Source organism: Oncorhynchus clarkii, chromosome 12 (genome assembly GCF_045791955.1).
Source record: "Oncorhynchus clarkii lewisi isolate Uvic-CL-2024 chromosome 12, UVic_Ocla_1.0, whole genome shotgun sequence".
NCBI lineage: Eukaryota > Metazoa > Chordata > Actinopteri > Salmoniformes > Salmonidae > Oncorhynchus > Oncorhynchus clarkii.
Window position 1 is genome coordinate 48,810,259 of NC_092158.1, and position 26,087 is coordinate 48,836,345.

General features: G+C 40.3%; 1 protein-coding gene across 2 annotated transcripts; it reads left to right on the plus strand.

Moving 5' to 3' along the window:
- The first annotated feature begins 1,209 nt into the window (after nucleotides 1-1,209).
- LOC139420764 (myelin protein zero-like protein 1) lies at nucleotides 1,210-18,583 on the plus strand. 2 transcript variants are annotated; one of them, XM_071170983.1, is made up of 6 exons: nucleotides 1,210-1,631; nucleotides 4,624-4,796; nucleotides 5,882-6,095; nucleotides 6,581-6,710; nucleotides 7,960-8,080; nucleotides 16,239-18,583. In XM_071170983.1, exons 1-6 carry the CDS (start codon nucleotides 1,559-1,561, stop codon nucleotides 16,338-16,340), a joined length of 813 nt encoding a protein of 270 aa, XP_071027084.1. In that variant the 5' UTR covers nucleotides 1,210-1,558; the 3' UTR covers nucleotides 16,341-18,583. The 2 variants fall into 2 exon arrangements, with proteins under 2 accessions (XP_071027084.1, XP_071027085.1); XM_071170984.1 differs by having other exon boundaries at nucleotides 1,248-1,631; nucleotides 7,960-8,068.
- The last annotated feature ends 7,504 nt before the right edge of the window (nucleotides 18,584-26,087 follow it).

A 26,087-nucleotide genomic window follows, 5' to 3' on the forward strand; every position in this document is an offset into this window, starting at 1 on the left:
AGGTGATTTCCCTTTTTTCATTGAATTCAGAGCCTCTCTAATTTATTCAATTGACACAGGTGAATCGCAAACTGAGTGGAAATCATCCTCAATTACAGGGACATAATTCTGAATGTGGCAAATGTAGCTTTCACAACTATCTTCCTGAAATTGAGAGCTGTAAAGGTTTTCATAAAAGGAATTGACAAAGGATGATATTGTAATGGGATCTTTGCATAAAACATCGTTAATTTTGAGTGCAGTTATAGATTTTCTTTTGTAGTTTTTCTTTTCAAGTGCAAAATAGTAACTAGTGTTTCTTTCCCCCTCTTCAATCCATTTTGCTCTTGACCTTACAAAGGCGCCCTTTGCCAGATCCGTGTAAAGCTGTTCTAATTGTAGTTGTAAAGACTTGAACACAGACTCCTCTTCTTCAGATAAATGATCTTTCTTTAGAAAACTGTCAAGCTTGCTCATCATCTCCTTTTCTCTAAGTTTCTTTAATTGCATCAGTTCTTTGGCGCATTTAATGGCTACCACTCTGACTTTATATTTGAACAATTCCCATCTACATCCCTGACCCAAGTCTTTTCTTGCAAAAATATATTTAACTAATGATTTGATGTTTTCAATGAGAGTAGTATCTTTAAGAAGTGTGTTGTTTAATTTCCAATATCCTCGAGTACCTTTTGATTTTTTTAGTAGCTTGTAAATTCAGGGAAATCAAGTGATGATCAGAAAAGGGAGCCAACTGATAATCTACATATATAACAAATTGTAACAAAAAAAAGGGGAAATTAGGAATAAATATATTCTAGATTTACTTGACATAGTTTTGTTGGTCCAGGTAATAACCCTTAGCATCCGGATTGAAATAACGCCAGGCATCCTCAACACAGAGATCCTTGCGTAGTGTAATGATAATGTTACTATTTTGAGGGTTTTGACTCGTTCTAGGTGGAAAACGATCAGCAGATGCATCAGGTGTTTCATTAAAATCCCCTGAAATAATTAGAAAACACTCTGAGTATTCATCCCAAGCTTCTATCCTAAATAATGACATAGATTCACCGTTTTTGACAGCAAAAAAATAGGGATTTACAGCAAAACAGGGAAGCATGATGGAAGGTGCGAACCTGTAGGTGACAATAGCGCTAAAACCCACGACTAACCACGATATGTGATATATTGGGGAATAACCTTCTATATGAACATCAAACGCTGCTTTTCATTGCTGACCAGCAGAGGTCCCTAATGGTCATTGTGTTAAAAACTCTTGAGTAATAAACTATTTTTCAGCACAATTTGGTGAAAGCCCAAAAGGCTTCAGAAATCCTTGGTTTCCACATCATTAGGCGTTAGCTTTCTGGTTCTGTTGCTCGTTGATACTTGTATCGGTTGGCTCTGGTCTTGAGAGCGGCACGCAGCCTGGGAGACCGTGCCGCCAGTCAAGCGCTGTTTAGGGCTTGAACGCCCCACGAACATTGCTTACAGGAAGAGGGTGCAGTGGATGAGCAGCTGGACGCTGGTTAACGTTAGACCTAAAAACAGGGAGGGCAACATTGATAAATTCTAAATTATGGAGTTAAGACGGACAAACCCAGCGTGCAATTGTGTTTTACTATGTGGAATAACCTTATGTCTTATTTTCGGTAAGTACTGCTCTAGCTAAGCTGATAACAATATGATCGCAATAGTTGATGGCTAGCTAGTGAGCTAGCCAGTACAGTAGTTTGCATGCTAGATAATTGCTAACATAATATGCTTTAGTTAGCTGGCTACTGTACCTAGCTAAACGATTATACTAGTTGGCTTTAGTTAGTAACGTTAGTGCGTGACTTGGTACGATAGTCGTATTTCTAATTAAGGCATGTGATGCAGATCGTAACTAGAGTACTTGCCAGCTGGTTAGATTCCTAATTTATGGGGTCTGATTAGCTTAACTTGTTTGCTAGGTAATGTAACTAGTTGGCACAAAACCAAAGAATATCTCAAGATACGCGAGTGTGCCCGTTGGTGTGACACTTGACACATGTTGTTGACTTAATGACCTCTAAATATTTCTGAATCTATTGTTTTGGCGTGATAACTAAGAATTTACCAACTAATTAGCTAAATATGACGGATTCAAATTACAGCAAGTTAAAAAGATTTAACTTAGTTCATGTCATTTTTAGCTACGATATTCATAACTATGATAGTTCATTTGTTTATTTTTCAATGGGGGAAAAAAAATAATTATAGTGGGCAGAACAAGCAAGGAGGTGGGCAAAGCCATGCACGAACTAGCGAGATCCTATTGGCGCATTCTTACATGCATTTGCATATTTCTGTCAGGGAGCATGTGTGCATGTGCAATAACTACATTTCACACTTGAACTCCTTGTAAATAAACATGACTCCAACACCATTAAGTTTGCTGACAACACAACAGTGGTAGGCCTGATCACAGACAACGATGAGACAGCCAATAGGAAGGAGGTCAGACCTGGCAGTGTGGTGCCAGGACAACAACCCCTCTCTCAAGGAGCTGATCGTGGACTATAGGAAAAGGAGGGCCGAACAGGCCCCCATTAACATCGACAGCACTGAAGTGGAGCGGGTTGAGAGTTTCAACTTCCTTGGTGTCCACATCACCAACAAACTATCATGGTCCAAACACACCAAGACAGTTGTGAAGAAGGCACGACAACACCTTTCCCCCTCGGGAGACTGAAAAGATTTGGCATGGGTCCCCAGATCCTCAAAAAGTTCTACAGCTGCACCATCGAGATCATCCTGACCGGTTGCATCACTGCCTGGTGTGGCAATTGCGCTGCATCTGACTGTAAGGTGCTACAGAGGGTAGTGCGTACAGCCCAGTACATCACTGGGGCCAAGCTTCCTGACATCCATATACTAGGCGGTGTCAGAGGAAGGCCCAAAAAATTGTCAGAAAATTGTTTCCTTGCCACGATACTAATGAGTATCGCAATACTGGTATTGTCCGTCCCTAATTGAGATCAGGCTTTTCTTCGATGAGAAAATCTGCAGAATGTTGGCCCAATTCCATCTCGCTCCGTACTCGGCCACTGGCTTCCTCTCCTCGCCATATTCGGTGGGTAGTGGAAATTCCAACTGGATGCTTCAGATTTATACATCCGGTGAAACATCTGGCTTTTTTTTGGTGTAAAAGTGAAAATGTCATGGTTATTTTAGTGCATCATTTGTTGTCTACTGCACTTTTGAGATATCATATCACTTCCAATGGATTTGGTTTCTATGTGTGTTGCTTGCCCACAGTCTGTTGGGTTGAAATTCAAAGGCTTGCAGGGAAAGTGTCCAGCTGTTTTATTATTGCATTCTGCACTGTCAGCATGTTTTTGTCACTGCATGCCTTCCTCTCTGACCTGGCTCTCTCTAACTGGAGAAGATGTCAAATATGTACAGAAATCTGTTGAACAACTCGCTGCATAGGCTTAAGCTTTGAAAAATTAGTAAACACAGATTAGTGTTGTCACAATAGCAGTATATCGATACAAGATTTTCTTTGGCAAAAACCCAGAAGTAGACTTAACTCTATGGTCCTTTTAAAACCTACTCTTGTAAAATATTGTGTGCTATAGCTTGCAAAATAAACAAATATGACTCTGGGTGACGACAAGGCAGATTTGTATTATTTTATTTTTTATAAACATTAGGACTGTTTTACTTCATGTTTTGTTTCCTTTGCTTCCTTACTTCCTAGTATCGCGATACTGGTATCAAAACAACACTAACACAGATTGTTGTAAGAACACAGAAGCGAATGTCTTTATATCCTCTTTACCCGATAGCTGGAAATTACTATGCCTAGTGCCTTTTAGAATCCGAGAGTGGAAGACTTACACTTTCGTCTCTTACATTGTTGGCTCAACATTTCCAAACAGTCCCATTACAAGTCAGAATGTTGAATAAACTTCATTTGATTTTATTTTACCTGTTGTCTGCTGATTTTGTCTTTGTTGGAGGTCATCTGAGACAATTTCCACAGGGAAGTGTTATTAGCCCGACTTTCAGTATGCTGGTCTGTATATGGTTCTGTCGGTTTGTATTTTCAATACTGGCGCAATTCGCACACAACGTAAACACTTGCAAAGTATGTTAACAATGGCTGAGAGAAACCAAACCACTGATCGAACGTTGCTGACTTTGAATTTGCAGTGAGATGCAGGTACTTCCAGCTGAATGTGAGGAAATGTGCTTCGGTCGACAACGTTTGGTTATTGTTTACATATTGTGCATCGCGTGCAATGCTTCAGGAGATTGAAAATACAAGCCGACAGAGCCATATACAGACCGGCACCCCAAAAAGTCAGGTTAATAATACTTTCTTGTGGACATTTTATCTTCACTTACTACTGTCAAAATTACCAACAGCACGGACAACCGGTGAAGTACATTTTAACATAATTGTATTCAACATTCTGGTTTGAGACTCTTGTGACTACTTTCAGACTGAATATACATGGGGTAACCAAGGTAACAGTATGATTTATTAGGCAAACTTAGGCCAAGCAGCTATAAAGCATCAAAGCTTAAGTGCCTATAGAGTCCCAATCCCTCCAAGCTTCTCAACGTTGAATATATTAAGCAAGAAATTGAATGTTGGTTCTTTATCAACAGGTATAAATCTAACATTCGCTATAGAGTTGTACGCCCCGGCGGAAGTGCTGGTTGAGAATGGCACCACGGGGATCCTCAAGTGTACCTTCAAGTCCAGGGAAGTGATCAGCAGTGCAGCCACAGTCATCTGGTCGTTTTCCCCAGCGGGATCTGATGCCGGAAGCGCTGTTTCCGTGAGTCCTTTATTTTTCTGAGGTCCATGAAATTCCCAAGAGCTTCCTCTCAGATCTTCCACCAATGGGTGTTCTAGCACAACATGTTTCCTGCTATTATTTAGGCCCACTGCCACAGAAAAGAGTGAGGCAGTTTGCGTGTGTGTTTGTGACTGGTCCAATGAAAGGAAAGGAGCCTGAGGAGGGTTGTGTTATGTTCTAGGCCACTTCTTCCTGACCATCTGCGTCCTTCCCTTTCTTGTTTCTCCAAACTTAAGCATTGAATTCAGTGCTCCTTCCCTCCTCTGGTTCAGGGCAATATGTATATAGATTTTTGTTTCCTCTTTCAAAAAAATATATTGCGTGGCCAAATGAACATGACCCACAACTCATTGAGTGAGGCAGTAACTTTGACCTGTTTATGTGGAAAGTGTGTTCAGCCTGACAGAGTAGTTTCTGAAGGTTAATTAACATTTGCAATGCTGGGATTTGAATGGAAATGGCAGGAACAAGCGTAACTAGTCCCCCTATTCTCATTTCCCTCCCCTAGAGATCTAGCTAGCTGGCTCATCTTGCCCATAATGCTGTGCTTGTATCCGGCCTCGTAACAGAGTGCAGTTGGAGAGGGAGTCACCAACACTAATGCAAACGGCTATTTGTCCACTCTCAACTTTTAAACAAAATGACTATTAAGGATATTTGTCTATCATGTAAATGCTAAACAAATTGCCCATCAGTTTGGTACAGTAGCAGATACGAACATAACACACAGTATCAGGGGAAGTTTAGTTGTTTCTTGGCAAAAGTGCCCAGTCATGTAGGTAAGCCATAAGCATCCCAACGGTTAAACCTGTTTGCTTGTCTTTCCCATTTCCTGTTATGAGTCCTTAGTCATTGGCTATGTCTCAAATGGCAGCCTATTCCCTATATAGCCTAGTGTATTAATTTTGACCAGAGCCCCATGGGCATACTCAGAAGAAGTGCACTATAAAGGGAATAGGGTGTCATATGGGACGCAAACATTGTGTGCAATTCTTGCGCAATCTATTTCTCTTCAGTCATTCTTAAATAAAAAAAAATCTATCTTTTTTTAATTTGTTTTTTAGATTTTCTATTACACTTCTGCAAACCACTACCCAGGGAGTGTGGCTCAATTCAAAGACAGGGTGAAATGGGCGGGAGACCTGAACAAAAAAGATGCCTCAGTCCATTTAATTGAGGCGCAGTTCAACGACAATGGCACCTACTCATGTGCCGTGATTAACCCGCCTGACATATCTGGCACCGCCGCTCAGACACAGCTCAAGGTCGTCATCAAAGGTAAACTTGCAAATAGATTCACAACAGTACAGCAAAACTCAATTCACTTTTAAATAGGACCTGACCTATGTCTCTCACATTGAAGGATGACTTGGAATAAAACAGCCAGAAAATACATTTCACCTAACAAACCAACTGAGCGATTAATCATATCTTACTAACCAGGGACTGAGAAACACTCGTACAAGAGATTCACAATTTTAACACTAACGCTGATTTTTAACGTCTCAAACATTGAACTGGTAGGATACGGCCCTATAAAATTGTTATTATTTGTTTTTCCAAAATTCGTTTTTTTTCTCCCAAATTCCATTTTCACTGATGCATTATGTTAATGTATTATGATAGACTTCAATACATTTAATTGATTCCCTACTGAGTTCAATTAAAAAAATGTGTAGGGTTCTAGTAGTATTTACACAGCTGTGACTTTGTAACGTAATTGTTATGTTGTATGATGATGCTTACGTTGTCTTGTTTTGCAGAGTCTCTCCCTCAAGACAACACGGCCGTCGTAGTGGCCGCCGTGTGTGGCGCCGTCATCGGGCTTATCCTCATCTCTGTGGTTACCTGCCTGATCATCAAGAGGCATCAAACCACCCATGAATACGAAGGGTAAGGCATTCTCCCTTGTATTACCATCAAGGTAGTAGTCAAAAGCGCATCGTTAAGCTTGGCTTGTCATCTAACGTTCATGTTGTCTGCCACTCACATGTCACTCATCCACTACTAACCACTAATCCCTCCCTCTTCTGTCTCACTGTGATATGTTTCCTCTAACATACCTTCTGAACGACATGCATATGTTCAAGTCTTACAAACTAAAGGCTAACAGTTTCAAGATGACCTTTTAGTCATTTAGCTTACAGGAGCAATTAGGGTTAAGTGACTTGCTCAAGGGCACAACTACAGATTTTTCAACTTGTCGGCTCAGGGGTTCGGTCCAGCGACCTTTCGGTTACAGGACCAACGCTCTAATCGCTAGACTACCTGCCACCTCAGATTAATTTCTAGAATTATTTTTTTAATGTATAAATTATATTTTATGTATTTTAAATCAAATGTACATAGTTTATCCTACTCTAAGACGCGTAATACAACCCCTGGTTAGATGTGCGCTGAGATCTTGTAGAGTGAACAAACTGATCCTATTATTCAAAATGGAGGATATGGGGTTGCGTCTCAATTGGCACCCTATTTTCTATATTGTGTGCACTACTATTGACCAGGGCCTATAGGGCTCTTGTCAAACAGTGCACTATTTAGGGCATAGGGTGCCATTTGGGACATATACATGGTATGTGTGTTTCTTTCGACTGATTGACATTGGTATGTACACACAAATAATATCTCAAGTGGGTGACCACATCTTTGGGGTGGGGAATGTTGATTTTCTCTAATCCACTTCTTTATTTATTCTCTTATCTTATTGACCAGTTGATTGTAGTATAAGCTATTATGTAAACTAATTGTTTTTTAAGTCATTTTTTTTTTTAAGTTGATGCTTTTTCTTAGTTGATCAGTTATTGTCTTCCATAGGATGAACGGCGATCTTTATTTGAATTTGCTCCTGGTGCCCATACAAATGCTTTGTTAATCTTCCAGTACATTGTCTCTACCCAATGTCTGTCACTCCTGCAAACCTCTCCTCCCAACCACTAGGAGCAGTCATTTAAAAATGTGCCACATAACCCATGCAGAATCTGCCCATTTCTCATTTGCATTTTTGTCCCGTAAGTCTTCTCCTGTGTGTGTCTGTGTCTGTATGTGTCCATGTCGCCTATTTCTCTGTTGCGTCAACGCTTCCCGAACTGCACAAAACAAACCTCTGGTTTGCAAACCCCTCACCCGGCGCAAAAACTAGCTGCACGTCAGTGGAGAGTGTGAGCTCCCACGCCACACGCCCGGGGGGGAAGAAACCAGAGTCCAGCTTGGAGGGCTCCAGGTGTAGCAGCCACTCCACCCCGGTCCAGGTAGGAGCTACAGTGAGTGACAAACCAACCATCCACACCCACTGTCACCCAGGGGACACTTACAGGGTGGAGAGGGATCCTCTAACTAACTAACTAACTAGAGCTGAGATGCACTACATTTGACATGTTTTGTAATTTAGCCGACACGCTTATCCAGAGCAACTTACAGTTAGTGCATTCATCTTAAGATGGTTAGGTGGGACAACCACATATTACAGGCATAGTAAATTTCGTAAGAGCTTGGACTAGGAGCTGGCCTCCCGTAGGGGTGGGAATGCCAAGAGACCAGAGGTTGCAGTACGGAGTGCTCAGGTTGGGGTGTAGGGTTTGAGCATAGCCTGAAGGTAGGGAGAGGCAGTTCTTCTTGCTGCTCCGTAGGCAAGCACCATGGTCTTGTAGTTGATGCAAGCTTTGACTGGCAGCCAGTGGAGTGTGCGGAGGAGTGGGGTGACATTGGAGTACTTAAGAAGGTTGAAAACGCTGCAGTGGCAGGTGTTTGATGGCACTAGCGTGGAGCCCAGCCAACAGCAAATTTCAGTAGTCCAGATGGAAGATGACAAGTGCCTGGATTAGAACCTGCACCGCTTCTTGTTTTTAGGTAAGGTCTAAGGCAGCAGATAGACCTAGGAGGATGACAACAGAGGAGAGAGTCGGCTTTGGCAGTGCAGAGAGCCTCTGTGACACTATAATTTTTGACGTCAAATGAGTCGAGTGTTGGTTTCTTGAGAAGGAAAGTGACTCGGGCCATTTTGAAGTCAGATGGGGATGCAGCCAGTGGCCCAGGATGAGTTGATGAGGAATGGGAGAAGGTCTCCAGAGATCGTCTGGAGGAGGGAATGGGGTCGAGCGGGCAGGTTGTCTGGCAGCCAAACCTCGCTAGTCGCAGGATTTCATCTGCACTACAGCATTACCCTCACCCAGATCTATTTGTGCTCTTGCCAACTCTATTATCGTCATTGACAAGCCAACATTTGACTACTACAGCATAGGGTTTCAAGCTGATCTCCTTGATAGCTTCTGTGTCTGCTTATTCTTTAGTTTTTCATACATCTGATTTCAGACCTGGAAAACCAGGGTCGTATTAAATACAGGAACATTGTAACAAAATGTTGACTATTCTATCTACTGAACACAACCCAGGTGGACACACTCCCTAACCAATCATAGGTATTAATACACTCAAATGTAATTTGTCATTTGTTTTCAGACCTCAGAAAGTAGTCTAATGTCGAGATGAGTCCATGTCCCAGGCCATGTGTTGTGTAGATCCAGCTACAGTGGCAAGAAAAAGTATGTGAACCCTTTGGAAATACCTGGATTTCTGCATAAATTGGTCATAACATTTGATCTGATCTTCATCTAGGTCACAATGTTTGTCTATTGTTGTGACTTAGATGAAGATCAGATAACTTGTTTAGTTTATGCAGAAATCCAGGTAATTCCATAGGGTTCACATACGTTTTCCTGCCACTGTATATGCCTCAAACTAAAATCAATAGAAAAGATAAGCACCATTTTGCATTGCTTGTCTTTCCCATTCATTTGGGGTTGACGCGTAGATGGATTTACACAACAATTGGCATTGGATGTGGACTAGAGTGATATGGACAAAATATAATATAATCACAGTATTTTCTTTTTAAGTTGACAGTATGACTGTATAAAAGTTCTACGTTTTGCTTTATGAGTAGTGTGTTACCCTAGGGTGGCAGCACATACATTCTAAGTTAATTTAATGGGTCTTTCTCCAGTCTGATTGTTTTATACAGTTCAGTTCAACTTAAAACAATTAATACATTTCTGCATTTCCTGCACTCATTTGAGATAATTTATGATGCCACATAGGGCTGCACGATACAGGCAACCAATCTAGACCTTATTTTTAACCAAATATTGCAATTGCGATTTGACTTCCGATTTAGAGCAAAACACTTGAGTGAACATTGAATGTTTTCTCTTAGCTACTTCATGTAGCTAACATATTTACGTATTCCTCTTTGATTTAGAAAACACTGTTGCACAAACAACATGCTGGTTCTACACCATTACTGGTGCTATCGGGCTGTATAGCTAGTTATGTTTACTCTGAATCTACATTTATTAGCTAGGTAGCCAGCTAAATAGTGATTTAGTATTAGCGGCTAACACGATTTAGGCCCAACTTGCTAAGAAAAGACAAACCAAGCCTTTTGCAGATGTAAGAAACACAAACGTATAGTATAATTATAGAACGCAAGTGGATTTATATTAAGAAGCAAAGTGAAAACAGCATCATTGTCATCAACATTGCTGCTTGTGCTGCATTTACCATGCAGACTGAGCCCATGCAGACTGCGTGGAATCTGTCATGGAGATATAGCAGAGAGAGATGACTCAAGTAGCAGTGTAAACTATAAAAATGGACGTTGCACACAGTCTATCACATTTAACAAACCAAACATTCAAATACCATTTATAGAAGGTACAGTAAAAACCCAAACCGGTCCGTGCATCAATACCGGTGTATATAGTAAAATACGGTATACTGCCCAGCCCTAATTTGGATTTATCTTGAAGTTGGATTACTTTTAAGGTCTGAAAACATTTGAAAGCTTTGATTTTGAAGTGTAATGTCCCTTTAAGTCTAAGATGGAGGCCTGTAGACATTGCAGCCTTTAAGTACTGTAGGTGAATACCCCTTCACTACAGACTGACTTCAGTGGTCACCAACCCTGAGCCTGGAGCAGGCTTTTGTTCTATCCCAGCAGTAACCCACCTGATCCAAATAGTCATCAATTATTATTGAATTGATGAGGTGTTTTGGTGCTGGACTGAAACAAAAGCCCACACATCCTGTAGCTTTCCAGTACTATGATTGGTGATTAACAAGATATACAATACTTGTTAATGTACTGAGACCTCTCATTTAGGTTAAACTCAAAATGCTTATGTCAACAACAGCAGGCCGGAGTGTCATGGCATATCCTTTTGCGAAGCTGCTGTTGCTGACATAAGCATGCATAGATGTTCATTTAGTGCCTATGAAGGTGTTATGCATTGCTTATGAATGTTCATAGGAGTCCTCTGATTTAAACTGATATTGAAGGATTATGCCTGGGGAAAAAATAACCTTATATGCTTTGTGTCTCTCTGAGAGGCGTTTGTTTACGGTCAACTTTGCCAGTCGACTGGTTTCGTTTGCTGATCTTGTGAGGGACGTCATGAGGCGCCTCTCCCTTATTACATTAAGAGACGTGTCGGGGCAGATCTGTGGTGGCTACATTCCTGTGTACTGTACTGTACTTTTCAGTTGTTTGTGTGTTGTTTCCTCACCATCTACAGTGCCTTCAGAAAGTATTCACACCCCTTGACTTTGTCCACATTTAGTTGTTACAGCCTGAATTTAAAATTGATTAAATTGAGATTTTTTTTTGTCACTGGCCTACACACAATACCCCATAAGTTCGAAGTGGAATTATGTTTTCAGAAATGTAGACAATTGTTATTTTTATATAAAGCTGAAATGTTCAACCCTTTTGCTATGGCAAGCCTAAATAACGTCAGGAGTTAAAATGAGCTTAACAAGTCAAATAATAAGTTGCATGGACTCACTCTTTGTGCAATAATAGTGTTTAACATCATTTTTGAAAGACTACCTCATCTCTGTACCCCACACATACAATTGTCTGTAAGGTCCATCAGTCGAGCAGTGAATTTCAAACACACGTTCAACCACAAAGACCAGGGAGGTTTTTAAACGCTTCGCAAAGAAGGACACCTATTGGTAGATGGGTACAAATGAAAAAAGCAGACATTAAAATTCCCCTTGAGCATGGTGAAGTTATTAATAACATTTTGCATGGTGTATCAATACACCCATTCATTACAAAGATACAGGGGTCCTTCCTAACTCATTTGCAGGAGAGGAAGGAAACAACTCAGGGATTTCACCATGAGGTCAATGGTGACATTAAAGCAGTTACAGAGTTTAATGGCTGTGATAGGATAACTGAGAATGGATCAACAACATTATAGTTACTCCACAATACTAACCTAAATGAGTTAGTGAAAAGAACGAAGCCTGTACAGAATTAAAAAAATATTCCAAAACATGCATCCTGTTTGCAACAAGGCACTAAAGTAATACTGTAAAAAATGTGGCAAAGCAATTAACTTTTTGATGTGAATACAAGGTGTTTGGGGCAAATACAAAATAAATATTACTGAGTACCACTGTACATATTTTCAAGTGTAGTGGTGGCTGCATCATGTTTTGGTTATTTACGTGACTGCTATTAATCTGATTTATGTATCGAATCAACTAATTCTGTTGAATTGTTGCTCGATTTTAAAATACTTGTGTAAAAATGTACTCATTAGGACTAGGGCACCACGGAAGAAGTTCTTTAACAAGTTATAATCTTGAGTTTAATTCGGAAGATAAATCAGTTATTAAATAACTATTGATCAGTCACTTATTAATCATTACCTCATATCAGTCTCATTCTGAACATCGCAGACCTCTTGAATCCGCAAGAACCCCAGCCTTTTGTGATTATTCAGTACTGCACAGATGTATTTACTTTCTAATTAATGAAATAATAACACAGAATACACATACAAAAGTCCGTAGTGGACTGACAAGATGACTGCTTATTACACAGAGGGAGTGGGGGGAGATAGAGAAAGGGACATTTATCGTGGATACATTTCTATAACTATTCTCACATGAATCATATGCCTTGCACACGAACAACCACCTGCTTGGTAAGAAATTAGCAAATGTATTCATGTGGTGAATGCCTTCTTTCGTCTATCTCGGTCAGAACCAAGCCCTGTCGGAAGGATGTGGGCTCTCCCATGGGTGTAAGGCTCTGATTGTCCATCAGAGGTCACAATGTCCTTAGTTGTCTGTCGCTTCAATGATTCACCAGTGATTGTCTGAGGTGAGCTTCTTTCTGCTTTTCTTCCTTGGGTAGATAGTCAAAGTTCGAGGACCACTTTTACATGCACAGATTCAGGCTGTCAAATGTTTTGGTCTTTATCTTCTTCACCTCGTGTGGAGATTTACAGTTCTAACCATTTTCAGCCTGGCTACACGTTTTCTGGATTTAGAGTTTCAACCATTTCAACATTTAGCTCATGCTTCACTTCTGCTGGTCCGTTAATCCTTAGCGAGTTCTTTTGAGCACTCTGGTCGAAAAGGGCGGTTCCATCACACTGACACGCTCTTCTGACCTCATTCGGGGCGTGGCTTAGTTTTCATGTCCGTTGCACATTAACCTCTCTGGGATCGTTCGGGACGTGAGCGTCCCACCTCGCCAACAGCCAGTGAAATTGCATGGCGCCAAATTCAAATAACAGAAATCTCATAATTAAAATTCCTCAAACATATTATACACAATTTTAAAGATAAACTTCTTGTTAATCCAGTCACCGTGTCCGATTTCAAAAAGGCTTTACGGCAAAAGCACACCATGCGATTATGTTAGGTCAGCGCCTAGCCACAGAAAACCATACAGCCATTTTCCAAAGAAGGAGAGGTGTCAAAAAAGTCAGAAATAGCGTTAAAATGAATCACTAACCTTTGATTTTCACCGGATGGCACTCCCAGGACTTCATGTTAGACAATAAATGTGTGTTTTGTTCGATGAAGTATATCTTTATGTCCAAAAACCTCATTTGAAATTGGCGCGTTATGTTCAGAAATGCATTGTCTCAAACAAACATCCGGGTGAAATTGCAGAGAGCCACATCAAATTACAGAAATACTCATCATAAACATTGATGAAAGATACAAGTGTTACACATAGGATTAAAGATAAACTTCTTGTTAATCCAGCCGCTGCGTCCGATTTTCAAAAAGGATTTACGGCGAAAGCACACCATGCGATTATGTTAGGTCTGCGCCTAGCCACAGAAAACCATACAGCCATTTTCCAACCAAGGAGAGGTGTCACAAAAGTCAGAAATAGCGTTAATCACTTACCTTTGAATTAATCACTTACCTTTGATCTTCATCTGATGGCACTCCCAGGTCTCCATGTTATACAATAAATGTTTGTTTTGTTCGATAAAGTTAATCTTTATGTCCAAATACCACCTTTTTGTTCACGCGTTTAGTCCACTAATCCAAATGCACAAACAAAAAGTAAAAAAAGTTCCATTTAAAGTTCATAGAAACATGTCCAACGATGTATATAATCAATCTTTAGGATGCTTTTATCATAAATATTCAATAATGTTTCAACCGGACAATACTGTTTTCATTAGAAAGGGAACGAACCTCGCGCAAGACTAAACTAATGTCTTTCAGCTTGACCACTTGTTGAAACAGCTCTTATTCTCTCCCCTTTCACAATAGAAGCCTGAAACAACTTCTAAAGACTGACATCTACTGGAAGCATTAGGAAGTGCAATCTGACCCCACAGACACAGGATATTGGCTAGGCAATCAATTAAACTACAATCCTCAGATTTCCCACTTCCTGGTTGGATTTTTCTCAGGTTTTTGCCTGCCATATGAGTTCTGATATACTCACAGACATTATTTTAACAGTTTTTCTATCCAAATCTACCAATTATATGCATATCCTAGCTTCTGGGCCTGAGTAACAAGCAATTTACTATGGGCATGCTTTTCATCCAAACTTCCCAATGCTGCCCACTATCCCAATGAAGTTAACTATGATCTCGTTAGAAAACTAAAATCACATTCCTATCTTAACAAAAATAGTTTAATTGTTCTTGATATTTCCTACACAATGTAAAGGATGCAAACCTGACTCTTCAAGTTACAGTATTTTAGTTTATACAGTTTAGCATCATAAATAAGCATCATAAATAAGCAATATGACATGATTATTCTTTAGATCCTCACTGACCATTCTTAACATTCGTAGCTTAGAAATATTGTTTCAAAGTTCACTCTTTGGTCGTTAGAGTTTTTGGGTAGCAAAATGTCTTTGTAACAAAGACATTCCCATCTTGATACCAGAGACCAAAAGGAGTCGTCTGCTGCATACAATTTACGATTGGTGTGAGGTGTCATAAAACGTGCCCTCCTCTCCTGTAAGAGAGAGGGGTCTGGCTATCTGTCAGCCATTTGCCAAGCTAATCTGAGGCCTTGGATCCTTGACCAGGAGAGTCATGACACTTGTAATCATTAATCTTTTTTTTTTAGGCTAAAAAGTAAATGTAATGGAGCTAACCACAGGCAAAATCCTAGAGGAAAACATGGTTCCACCAGACACTGGGAGACAAATTCAACTTTCAGCAGGACAATAACCTAAAACACAAGGTGAAATATACACTGGAATTGCTTACCAAGAAGACGGTGAATGTGGCAGAGTTACGGTTTTGACTTAAATCTGTGGCAAGACTTAAATAGTTGTCTAGCAATGATCAACAACCAATTTGACAGGGCTTGAAGAATTTAGAAAATAATACTTGGCAAAAGCTTTTTTTAAATCTTTTATTTTCCATTTAACCTTTATTTAACTAGGCAAGTCAGTTAAAAACAAATTCTTATTTACAATGACGGTCTACACCGCTAGGCCAATTGTGCTCCGCCCTATGGGACTTCCAATCATGGCCGGTTGTGATACAGCCTGGAATCGAACCAGGTTGTCTGTAGTGACGTCTTTTAGCACTTGATGCAGTGCCTTAGAACGCTGCACCACTCAGGAGCCACAGCTCTTAGATTTACCCAGGAAGACTCACAGCTGTAATTGCTGCAAAAGGTGCTTCTACAAAGTATTGATTCGGGTGTGAATACTTATGTAATTGGTTTCACGTTGCCATTATGGGGTATTGTGTGTAGATGGGTGAGCATTTTGAATTCAGGCTCTAACGCAACAACATTTTGAATACTGTAAGTCAAGGGGTATGGTTATTTTCTGAAGGCACTGTATGTTTCCTATGATTTTGTTTTTGTGTGTGTGATTCTTAGGTTAGTGCTCAATGGGGGTTAGAAATTTCACTTTTAAGATGACAAGAGCAGCCCAGATGTAGTCCCGGGGGGGGGGGACGTTATTTTGTGCTACAATCTTCCGTTGTTACAGGCTTCCATCTGCAGTCGGCCATTTGAACTTAACAGCTGAACCAGTCTGACATGTATTTTTACTAACACAGCCTTCCCCCCCTTCCCTTTTCCTGATCTCCCCACCCATCCATATGCTCATCACAACAGGGACCGGTGATATACGCCCAGTTGGATCACACAGGCACCAAGAACCCCAACTCATTCCACAAGATGGAGCCAGTGGTCTACGCTGACATAAGGAAAAACTGAAGAGAACTGGAGACCAAAATGGACAGGCCACCATAGCTCGCTGCTTTGGGATGGGTGGGTGGGGGTTGTTTAAATACAAGGTTAGAATTTATGCTGTTTTGAAAGATTTATTTTTTGTAATTAATTTGTCCTTTTGTCTGCTGAAAGCATTCATTGCATGTTCATGTGTGTGGTAAAACAGTTACGCTACCAAGGATTTCAATACAACACAGAGATTAGAGAAACACTGCCTTCAGAAAGTATTCATACCCCTTGATGTCCTCCACATTTTATTCTGTTACAGCCTGAATTCTAAATGGATATGTTTTTTTTGTTTTATCCAGCTACCCACAATACCACATGACAGTGAAAAGTGAATTTTTGTTAGCAAATTTATTGAAAATGAAATACAGAAATAGTACATTTACATAAGTATTCACACCCCTCTGTCAATACATGTTAGAATCACCTTTGGCAGTTATCACAGTTGTGAGTCGTTCTGGGTAAGCCTCTAAGAGCTTTACACACCTGAATTGTATAGTATCTGCACATGTATTATTTAAAAATTCTTCAATTTCTGTCAAGTTGGTTGTTGATCTTTGCTAGACAGCCATTTCTAAGTTTTATCATAGATTTCCAAGCCCATTTAAGTCCAAACTGCAACTAGGCCAATCAGGAATTTTCAATGTCGTCTTGGTAAGCAACTCCAGTGTATATTTGGCCTTGTGTTTTAGGTTATTGTCCTACTGAAAAGCGAATTTGACTCCTAGTGTCTGTTGGAAAGCAGACTGAACCAGGATTTCCTCTAGGATTTGTGCCTGTGCTTGGCTCTATTCCGTTTATTCCCCCCCACAAAAACTCCCTAGTACTTACCAATAACAAGCATGTTACAAATATGTACAAATATTCACAGCAATTAATGAGACAATTAAAAGGTGTGCAACAAGAAATGTTGGTTCCATTTATATAGTGTAATTTATTGACAGTCCCTAACTAGCCCCACAGATGGGCTATCCAAAGTCAAACCAATTTTGCCAAGGTCTCACACCAGCTAGCTGAAGCTAATTGGCAAATTAAGTTGACCAGCTTGCTAGCTAGGCTAGGCTACTTCCAGACACAATACCTGGTTACACTGTTTCAAGTTATCTAGAAAGGTGAGTGACTGTAACTGTGTACTGTTCCGGCAGAGTGAAAGTGCAAACTCTTCCCATGTTCGAAACACACCCCCAAAACCCAAATCTCGTTTTCAGTCGCATTTCCTAATGAGGAGAATTGAAACCAAGTCTAAATCAGGACATTCAACCCCTCTTAATGTTTTCCTTGATTTCTAAATGCAGTTGTCTTACCCCGACCAACATTTATGTATATGGATAGTTTAATGTACGTAAAATATAGTGCTCCTTACTGTAATCCATTCCTTTCTGCTCAATGGTAGTATCTCTTGGTGTTTTAACAAAATAATCAATTATGTGTTTCAGAATTCCAATTTAAAATTGTATCTTTTTTAATTTTTTATTAAATGCTCTGTCTTGATGCTGAGCCCTCCACTGTCATGTCTTAAAAATCAGTCTTTAGTGTTTTTATTAACTATGTTTTTGCTGTTGACAAAATGGTTTTGATCACCGTAAGAATGCTAGAGGAAGCGTCATTTCTTTATTCCAACACTGCCTTATCCACTAGTTCTGCAAAATATAGCAAAAGTAATTGACAATTTACATTCCAAAAAAATACATCAAATACTGTAGCTTATGCAGCATTAGTGCGTGTGTGTGTGTGGTAATAGTTAAGGTAGTATTGTCCTTGATTATGCATTATGAAAAAGCGTTTTGTTTACAGTACGCTCAGATTCTCAAAAAATGACGGTGTCAAAGTTTGGATAAGTACAGTTTACAAAACCCATTCCACTGTTACGTGTCTTAAGTGTGAAGTCGTACTTTTAGCTGTTAAGTAGCAATGTAGTGTGTGTCATTTGGTGCTTGTTTATATAATATTGTATGTTGCAAAACCTGCACTATATCCCGCATATCAAAGACCACAACCACTATATGATTTTATTTTTCTTCTTCTGTTCGATGTCTTAACTGGAATGTAGTACATTTAGTGCCTTTTGTATTTCATCTACCATCTTGAACACCTGCTCTCGCTCTTTAATTTTTTTCTAATTTATTTACTTCCTTTATTGTATGTATGTTTTTTTTATACATATAGAAAAACATAATCCTCTGTATCTGATGTTCAAATGTTATATAAAAGCCATTTCCTGATTTAAATGTCTTTGTCATTGTTTACAAATATTGTATTTTGGGTTGTTTACCAGATGGAATTCTGCAAGTCAAGCATTTGAAGTCATTCCAAACTTTGCTGCGGGGTGAAGTTTTCCCTAGCGTCTAGGGGAAACTGTACCCTACTCTTACCCAAACACATTTTGCATGTCAGATGCCAGGTAAGTCACAAGTGTGGCCACTGCATACATTATAACCATGTGTTTTAAACATAATTGACAAATCCTAGTATTAAGATACAAGATCTTCCACTTGGAGATTTTAAATGGCAGTAGGAAAAAAAATGGCTTCTTGATTGCCCATATGGACAGTGATTAAAATATGTACGTAACCTGCCTATTTGTCGCCATAATCCTTCTGTTCTGGAGAATTATATTAGCGTTACTATCAACATCTGTTCTGATTATGCATGGAAGAGGCCTGTTGACAGCACTGTCACATTTTCACTGTTAAGCTATTACTACCAACATTAAATCTCACATAGCCACTAATTGGAGTTCAGAGGAACAGCAATCAGAAATACATTTTGTCAACCACCAGAGTCCTCAACCCAGAAGCTCTGATGGTTATCACATGTGACAAAATGTCTTACCACTGATGTTTGAGTATGATAAGAATTTGTGTGTTACTGCTCAAAGTGCTGGTGATATTATTTGTCATCTCAGTTCTCATTTCCATGGAAGAGGCCTGTTCTATTCCAGTGAAGGCCGGCACTGTTGCACTCCACGGCATTGCTATCAGACCAAATAGTGGTTTTGGATATCTATGTTTACTGTTCTGGTATTTTGGGACTGATGTATGGGAGAAAACAATCCAGGTACCATCTCACTAACTTGGAAGTTCCACAGAAAACTTCAGAGGGAGGTTACCTTGTTTTCTTAGAGAATTATTCGTAAATGGTGAAATGGAATATGTATGTAGATAGAAATGTCTTCTTAAGAAAGTAGAAATGTGTTGAGGCTTAAAGTGTCCATAAGCTTCCAGCCAAAACAGTTCAGAAGAGTTTGTGCATATATTATGACTACATTTTGTGCCGTTTCGGACTTCTGTGAGGGTTTTATCGGCTGTTTGGGCGCAAATCTTTTCCGAAGTTCGGAGCCGAAGTCTATGCCCCTTTGTCAGTAATTGGCCAACAGTTGCGATTCTTCAATGTTCAATAAAGTCTTTGTTGTCATTCCACAAGATACGACTCATTTTTATGCATGTTTTTTCATTGAGAAACACTGCACCAAACATCTTGGATGTAAAGTTGCGCGACTAAGATCTCGGGAAAAACGTTAAAATTAATGACAGATTTCTTGAGTTAGATTCATTCTGCCTATGGCTTCTCAAAATTGACAAACCGTACCCTATGCTGCATTTTAATCATTTTTCAAGCAAAGGTATTTTAAGGGAGTATGCGAGTGTACTCTTTGGCTCAGCCGTGACAGAAGTATGCTGACACTTTTAGTGATGCGATATTCCCCCCAGAGTATTTCTCCATTGTTCTCTATGCCCTGTCGGATTGTCCCATTTGAATATCAATTATGTCTGTTACTAACCACTTTTCTATCCACAGTTATGTGCCACTGGGCACACACTGACTGAATCCATGTTGTTTCCGTGTCATCTAGGTCGGCAGGTAGCCTAGAAGTTAAGAGCGGTGGGACAATAATCAGAATCTATCAAGTCGCTCTAGACAAGAGCATCTGCAAAATGACTAAAATATATTTTTTTTACATGAAATTACATTGAAGAACTAATGTTGAATTGACATCTGTGCTCAGTAGGATGCAGTTTATTAGGCTACAGATTAAATAAATTATGAACTTTACAGGGTGGTAAAAGTGCAGTGTGATGAGCTTGATGCTGCCTTTTCTGATAAATATCGAAGGTCTTATTCTGCTGACATGATGATTGATGCTTGACTGCCATTTGACACAAATATTCTTTGTGGTGTGAATTCCGATTTGGGCTCGAGCAAGATTAAACTTAATTGTGAGAAGAAACACTTGAGTCAAGAGAGAACTGTGGTCGAGCAAGCAGAGGATGGGAGCCGTGAGCACAAATTTATCTTTCTCCCTCTCACACCAATTTTCCAGTTTGCTATCCAAAATCCATTTTGCTCTCGCAACTGCTTACTATAATTTTATAATGGGGAAATTCTAGCCAATGAACATAGCCTGTAGCAGTCTACTGAAACACAATTGGTCAGGTTTTTGGACCAATCACGGCTCTAACCAGATTTTTGACCGTAGAGATGAAAGGGGACTGTGAAAGGTGGCTGACAAAAATAGAGGTAAGTTGGCTATCTTATCGGGAGAAGTTGCAATGGCGGAAGCAGAAGTGTTGTTTGAAGATGAAAGCGAGTCGAGTAGTTTGTGAGAAAGATGAAGTCCAAGAAGAGTGGAGTCCAAGAATGGAGCAAAAAGGGCTAACATTTCTTGTGGAAAATGAGTCTGATGAATCGTTGCTTGTATGTTGTTTGGATAAGGATGTTCATTTGGGAGACGCTTTTGAAGTCACAGGGATGGTGAGGAAGGTGTTGGGAAAAGTGGACACAGTCAAAGTAACCAGGAGTGGTATGGTGTGTATCCCAAGAGCAAAAGGAGCATGCATTGTGGCTCGCAAAACTATCAATGCAGGAAGTGGACAGCTTTGATTTTTGGAGCAGGGCACCGGTAAAAGGTGTTCTCTGGCATCCTGTTGGACATTGAAAAAAACAATATTTTAGGCAAGAAATTCCAGGAGTAGGTAATGCTCGTCACTTGACCTGTATGGGGAAAAGGGAGAAAAGTTTGTATGATTGAGGAAGAGTATATACACCGCCTTATGTAAAGCTGGGATATATGATACACACTGTAAGAGTGTTTGTGCAAAACCCAATGCAAGAAGTGTGAAAAGTTTGGCCACATGTCAAGTGTTTGCAGAAAGAAGGAATATGTAATTGAAGAGTCTGAAGGTAAAATGTTGCAACTGTGGTGGGGATTATATTGCCAAATTCCCCAAGTACCCTGTTAGGGTGAAAGAGACTACAGGCTGTCGTTTCAAATGGAAACAAATGAGTTATAGTGGGCAGAACAAGCAAGGAGCGGGACAGAGCCAAGGACAAGTGTTACGTTCGCTTCTTGGAGAGGGAATGCAACACCCTGCTACAACAGCTCCCCACAGAGTGAAAGAGGTATGGGATTGTAAGTGCATGTAAGGATGACAAAAGGCAGAGAATTTACCGTTTACTGGGAATTTATTCCTTCGCACAGTCAATTTGGGAAAAAGGGACTGAACGGAACCAAAGCAAAGAAAGTAAAATGTCCAAGCCTCCTCTCCTACCTTGCCTACCCACTACTTACCACCACCTGGTGCGCTAAGCAAAATACAAGGGGTGGTCCACCCAGGTCTTACCTAGTGTGTACTACGGGTTATGCATGCCCGCAGGCCTCTTGCCTACACACTCCCTAGGTCTCTTCCCCCCTGGGAATAAATGACAGAATAATCCAAACGTAAGTAAACAATTTCAAGAATCAAAAACACTGTCTTTTTGACCCACACAGGACATACTAATCAGCTCTCTCTCAGCAACAACCAACATACCAATCAGCTCTCTGTCTGAGCAACAAACACAGAACATAACCATCAGCTCTCTATCAGCAACAACCAACACAGGACATATCAATCAGTTATCTCCTAACAAAGGAACACTAGCTTTTCTAGCTTCAGAAGAAGACTGTAATAGGATACAGCTGTATCCTCTGACGAGATGGTGAGGTCAGCTCCAATCATCGATGGGGCCAACCAATCAGCTGCCTGGGGGAATTTCAGGAAGCCATCCTGAAATACACAAATACAAACAAAACCACAACACTGAAACTGGGGAACGTAACAACGAGCTAGTGAGATCCTATTGGTGCGTTTTATCATACATTTGCATATTCCACTAGGGATCGACTACTCTATGAAGTGTGCATGTGCAATAACTCAATTCGCCTTTACACTCCTAATCAACGGGGTAAAGTCTAGAAAACTTAGTCCACACTGTTTGTAACAGATTATAGTTTTGAGAACAGAAAACTGTATTGAGATCAACGGTTTCATCAATGACAAAATTATCAGAATGTTGGGCCAAAATCAATCTTGTTCCATCTTCTCCCACTGCTGGCCACTGGGTTTCCTCTCACTACCATATTTGTGACTCGTATGTCATGAGTCACTACTTCACAGAAAAGGCATTTGAACGTGAAATTGTAAAAAAATAATCTAAATTATCTAAATAATAATTTAGATTATAATTATTTTTTGGTGCAGAAATTACTTCTGGACCATGTGAACATTCATGTGCCAAAATAACAAACTTGTACGCCATCTGTAAACATGAATAAATATGTTCACTTACAAGCCTAGTTGGTTTAGCCACTGAAAAATTCAGGAACCTTCCCACTTGCCATGATTGGCTGAGATAATGGATGGGCTGGACATGAGTTTGGATTGGTCTGCCATGTAGCACGCTTCTGTCTATAACATAAGCTGGGTCAGTATGTGTCGGTAATTCTTTCTAATGCAGATTTTTTTTAAGATATCACGTAGTAGAACTGCAAAAGTGATGCTCTCCATTTTCTAGAGGACTGAGTTTTGAAATCAGTGGAATGCCCAGTGGAATTAGAGTATGATAGTTAAGGAGATGGAGAAAATTCTGCCATTTGATTGGAAATATGCACAGGGAGTTGAAAAGAGAACACACAGAAGGCTGTTATATAATACACCTGTCTCCGGATTACATCTTCAAATTAAGGGCAACCATGGAATCCGTGACAGAGAGGAAGAAGCATCCATCTGTCACGCCCTCATCTGTTTCACCTGTCCTTGGTATTGTCTCCACCCCCCTCCAGGTGTCACCCATCTTCCCCTGTGTATTTTTACCTGTATTTTCTGTCTGTCTGTTGCCAGTTCGTATTGTTTGTCAAGTTTACCAGCGTTTGGCCTTTCAGCTCCTGCCTTTTCCCAAGCTCTTTCTTTATTGTCCTCCTGGTTTTTGACCCTCGCCTCTGACCCTGTACCCGCCCAACCACTCTGCCCGTCCCGGAGCCTGCCTCCTATCCGGTACCTTTGCTCCACTTCTGGATTACTGAACTCTGCCTGAGCCATCCTGTACCTTTACTCCTACTCTGGATTATCGACCCATGACTGCCTTGACCTGTCGGTTGCCTGCCCCTGTGGTTACATTAAACATTGTTACTTCACACAGTCTGCACTTGGGTCTTACCTTGATATTTTTTCAGCATATGTGGGTTTGATTACAGGCTCAAAATGACCAGAAACAAAATGAGCCTGTAAACAAACCCACAAATGCTGATGCGCCAGATACTCAACTAGTCTAAAGAAGGCCAGTTTTATTGCTTCTTTAACCAGAACAATAATTTTCAGCTGTGCTAACATTATTGCAAAAGGGTTTTCTAATGATCAGTTAGCCTTTTAAAATTATAAACTTGGATTAGCTAACACCATGTGCAATTGGAACACAGGAGTGATGGTTGCTGATAATGGGCCTCTGTACGCCTATGTAGATATTCCATTAAATATCAGCCATTTCCAGCTACAATAGTCATTTACAACATTAACAATGTCCACACTGTATTTCTGTTCAAATTGATGTCATTGTAATGGACAAAAAAAGTGCATTTCTAAGTGACCCCAAACTTTTGAACAGTAGTATATATTTTATATTTGAGATTCTTCAAATAGCCACCATTTTCCCAGATGACAGCTTTGCACACTCTTGGCATTCTCTCAAAACCAGCTTCATGAGGTAGTCACCTGGAATGCATTTCAATTGTGGAATTTCTTTCCTTCTTAATACATTTGCGCTAATCAGTTGTGTTGTGACAAGGTAGTGGTGGTATACAGAAGATAGCCCTATTTGGTAAAGATATGCATTTCTATAGGGTACTATCCAAATAACCGTTCTACTCGGTATGAGAATGGCAAGTCGAACACTATAAGCAGCAGGTTGCAGTCAGCCAGTTGTGTATAGCAGTAGCAGAAATGTTGGTGACCTTATTTGACCTTTTCTGCTGCTTTTGAGACACGGTTTGATCCCTCCTTGGGGCACTACTTTTTGAGTAAATAAAAAACTAAATAATCATAATATAGTAACTATTGGTCACTCAATTATGTATTATTATTATTATTATAATATTTATTCATTATATAATTGTGTCAGTTATTAATGATAAACCATTTAAGTGCACTCCTCCCTCCCTCCCTTCCTAGCTCTCCCCATCTCTCTATTTCTCAGCTCCAGATGACAAAACACACACTCCAAGGGTTGCAGGTCTGCCGACTTCCTTTTGGCTATACATTGTATTCGGAGAGAGATCCAATAAACTAAAGACATCGCATTAACTGTGAATGTACTTTATTGCATATATTTTCCAAAAATAAAACAGAGCATCCATAAAATAAACAAGTTATTACAATTGGATTCCCAAGATGGCATAGCAATCTGACGTCCTTTGTCCTCGTCTTGTCGTGTCCCGTGTATATATATATTTACATATTTTCTTCGCATATCTTTTTATATTTTTTTCTTTCTAAAAAACTTAAAACACTCTCCTGCAACCCGCCTCACCAATTAAAAAAAAAAGTATTATTCACCTCAAATCTGAAATCCACAAGAGAAGCTAGAAAGAAGCAAGCCAGAAGCTAGCCAGTTTACTGGCTAACATTAGTATTCAGCTGACCACGGTTGGTGGTCATCAGCTATCCTTTAGCTCGAAAAGCTGTCGCCAGTTTTGTACAACAAGACTCAGACCAGAGCATGCAGGACCTATTTTCTCTCCATATCCCCAGATTTCTACCGCAAGCTCTGGACATTTACACCTGGATCTTGCAGCTAGCTAACTGCTATCCGAGTGACTACTGGCTTATGTTGGTCCTGGATCAAACATCAGTTATTCCGGAGCTAGCCAGCTGAAGAGTTCCATCAACCACTCCTGGGCTACAATCACCTATCCGGACCCGTTTTACTGCCGACGCGGAGCCCCACCGGGCCTTCACGACTGGACTACTGACGTTGTCTGCCCGAGGGAGTTATTCAACTGGCCCCTCCGTCGCGACATTACCTGAACGCCCATCTGCGGCCCGCTAATCGTTAGCTGTCTTATTGGCTGCTATCTGAATAGGTCTATCTGACAATTTTCGTGGGTCACTATAACCATATCTATGTTGCCAATTGCATTGGTCCCCTCTACCACACGGAACCCCACTAATCTACTGACGGAAACGCATGAGGTGGCTAAAAACAGACCTCCATCCTCTGCCAGCTTGCTACTGATGGCCCGGCTAGCTGTCTGAATCGCCGTGACCCCAACCAACCTCACTACTCACTGGACCCTTATGATCACTCAACTAAGCATGCGTCTCCTTAATGTCAAAATGCCTCGTCCATTGCTGTTCTGGTTGGTGTTTATTGGCTTATTTCACTGTAGAGCCTCTAGCCCTGCTCATTATACCT

Excerpts from the sequence above, each read along its gene's own strand:
- LOC139420764 (XM_071170983.1), top strand. The coding sequence starts at position 1,559 with ATGGAGTTAAGACGGACAAACCCAGCGTGCAATTGTGTTTTACTATGT. Across the intron at positions 6,711-7,959 it reads ACCACCCATGAATACGAAGG|CTGCACGTCAGTGGAGAGTG; the intron begins GTAAGGCATTCT and ends CGCAAAAACTAG. Across the intron at positions 8,081-16,238 it reads CGGTCCAGGTAGGAGCTACA|GGACCGGTGATATACGCCCA; the intron begins GTGAGTGACAAA and ends TCATCACAACAG.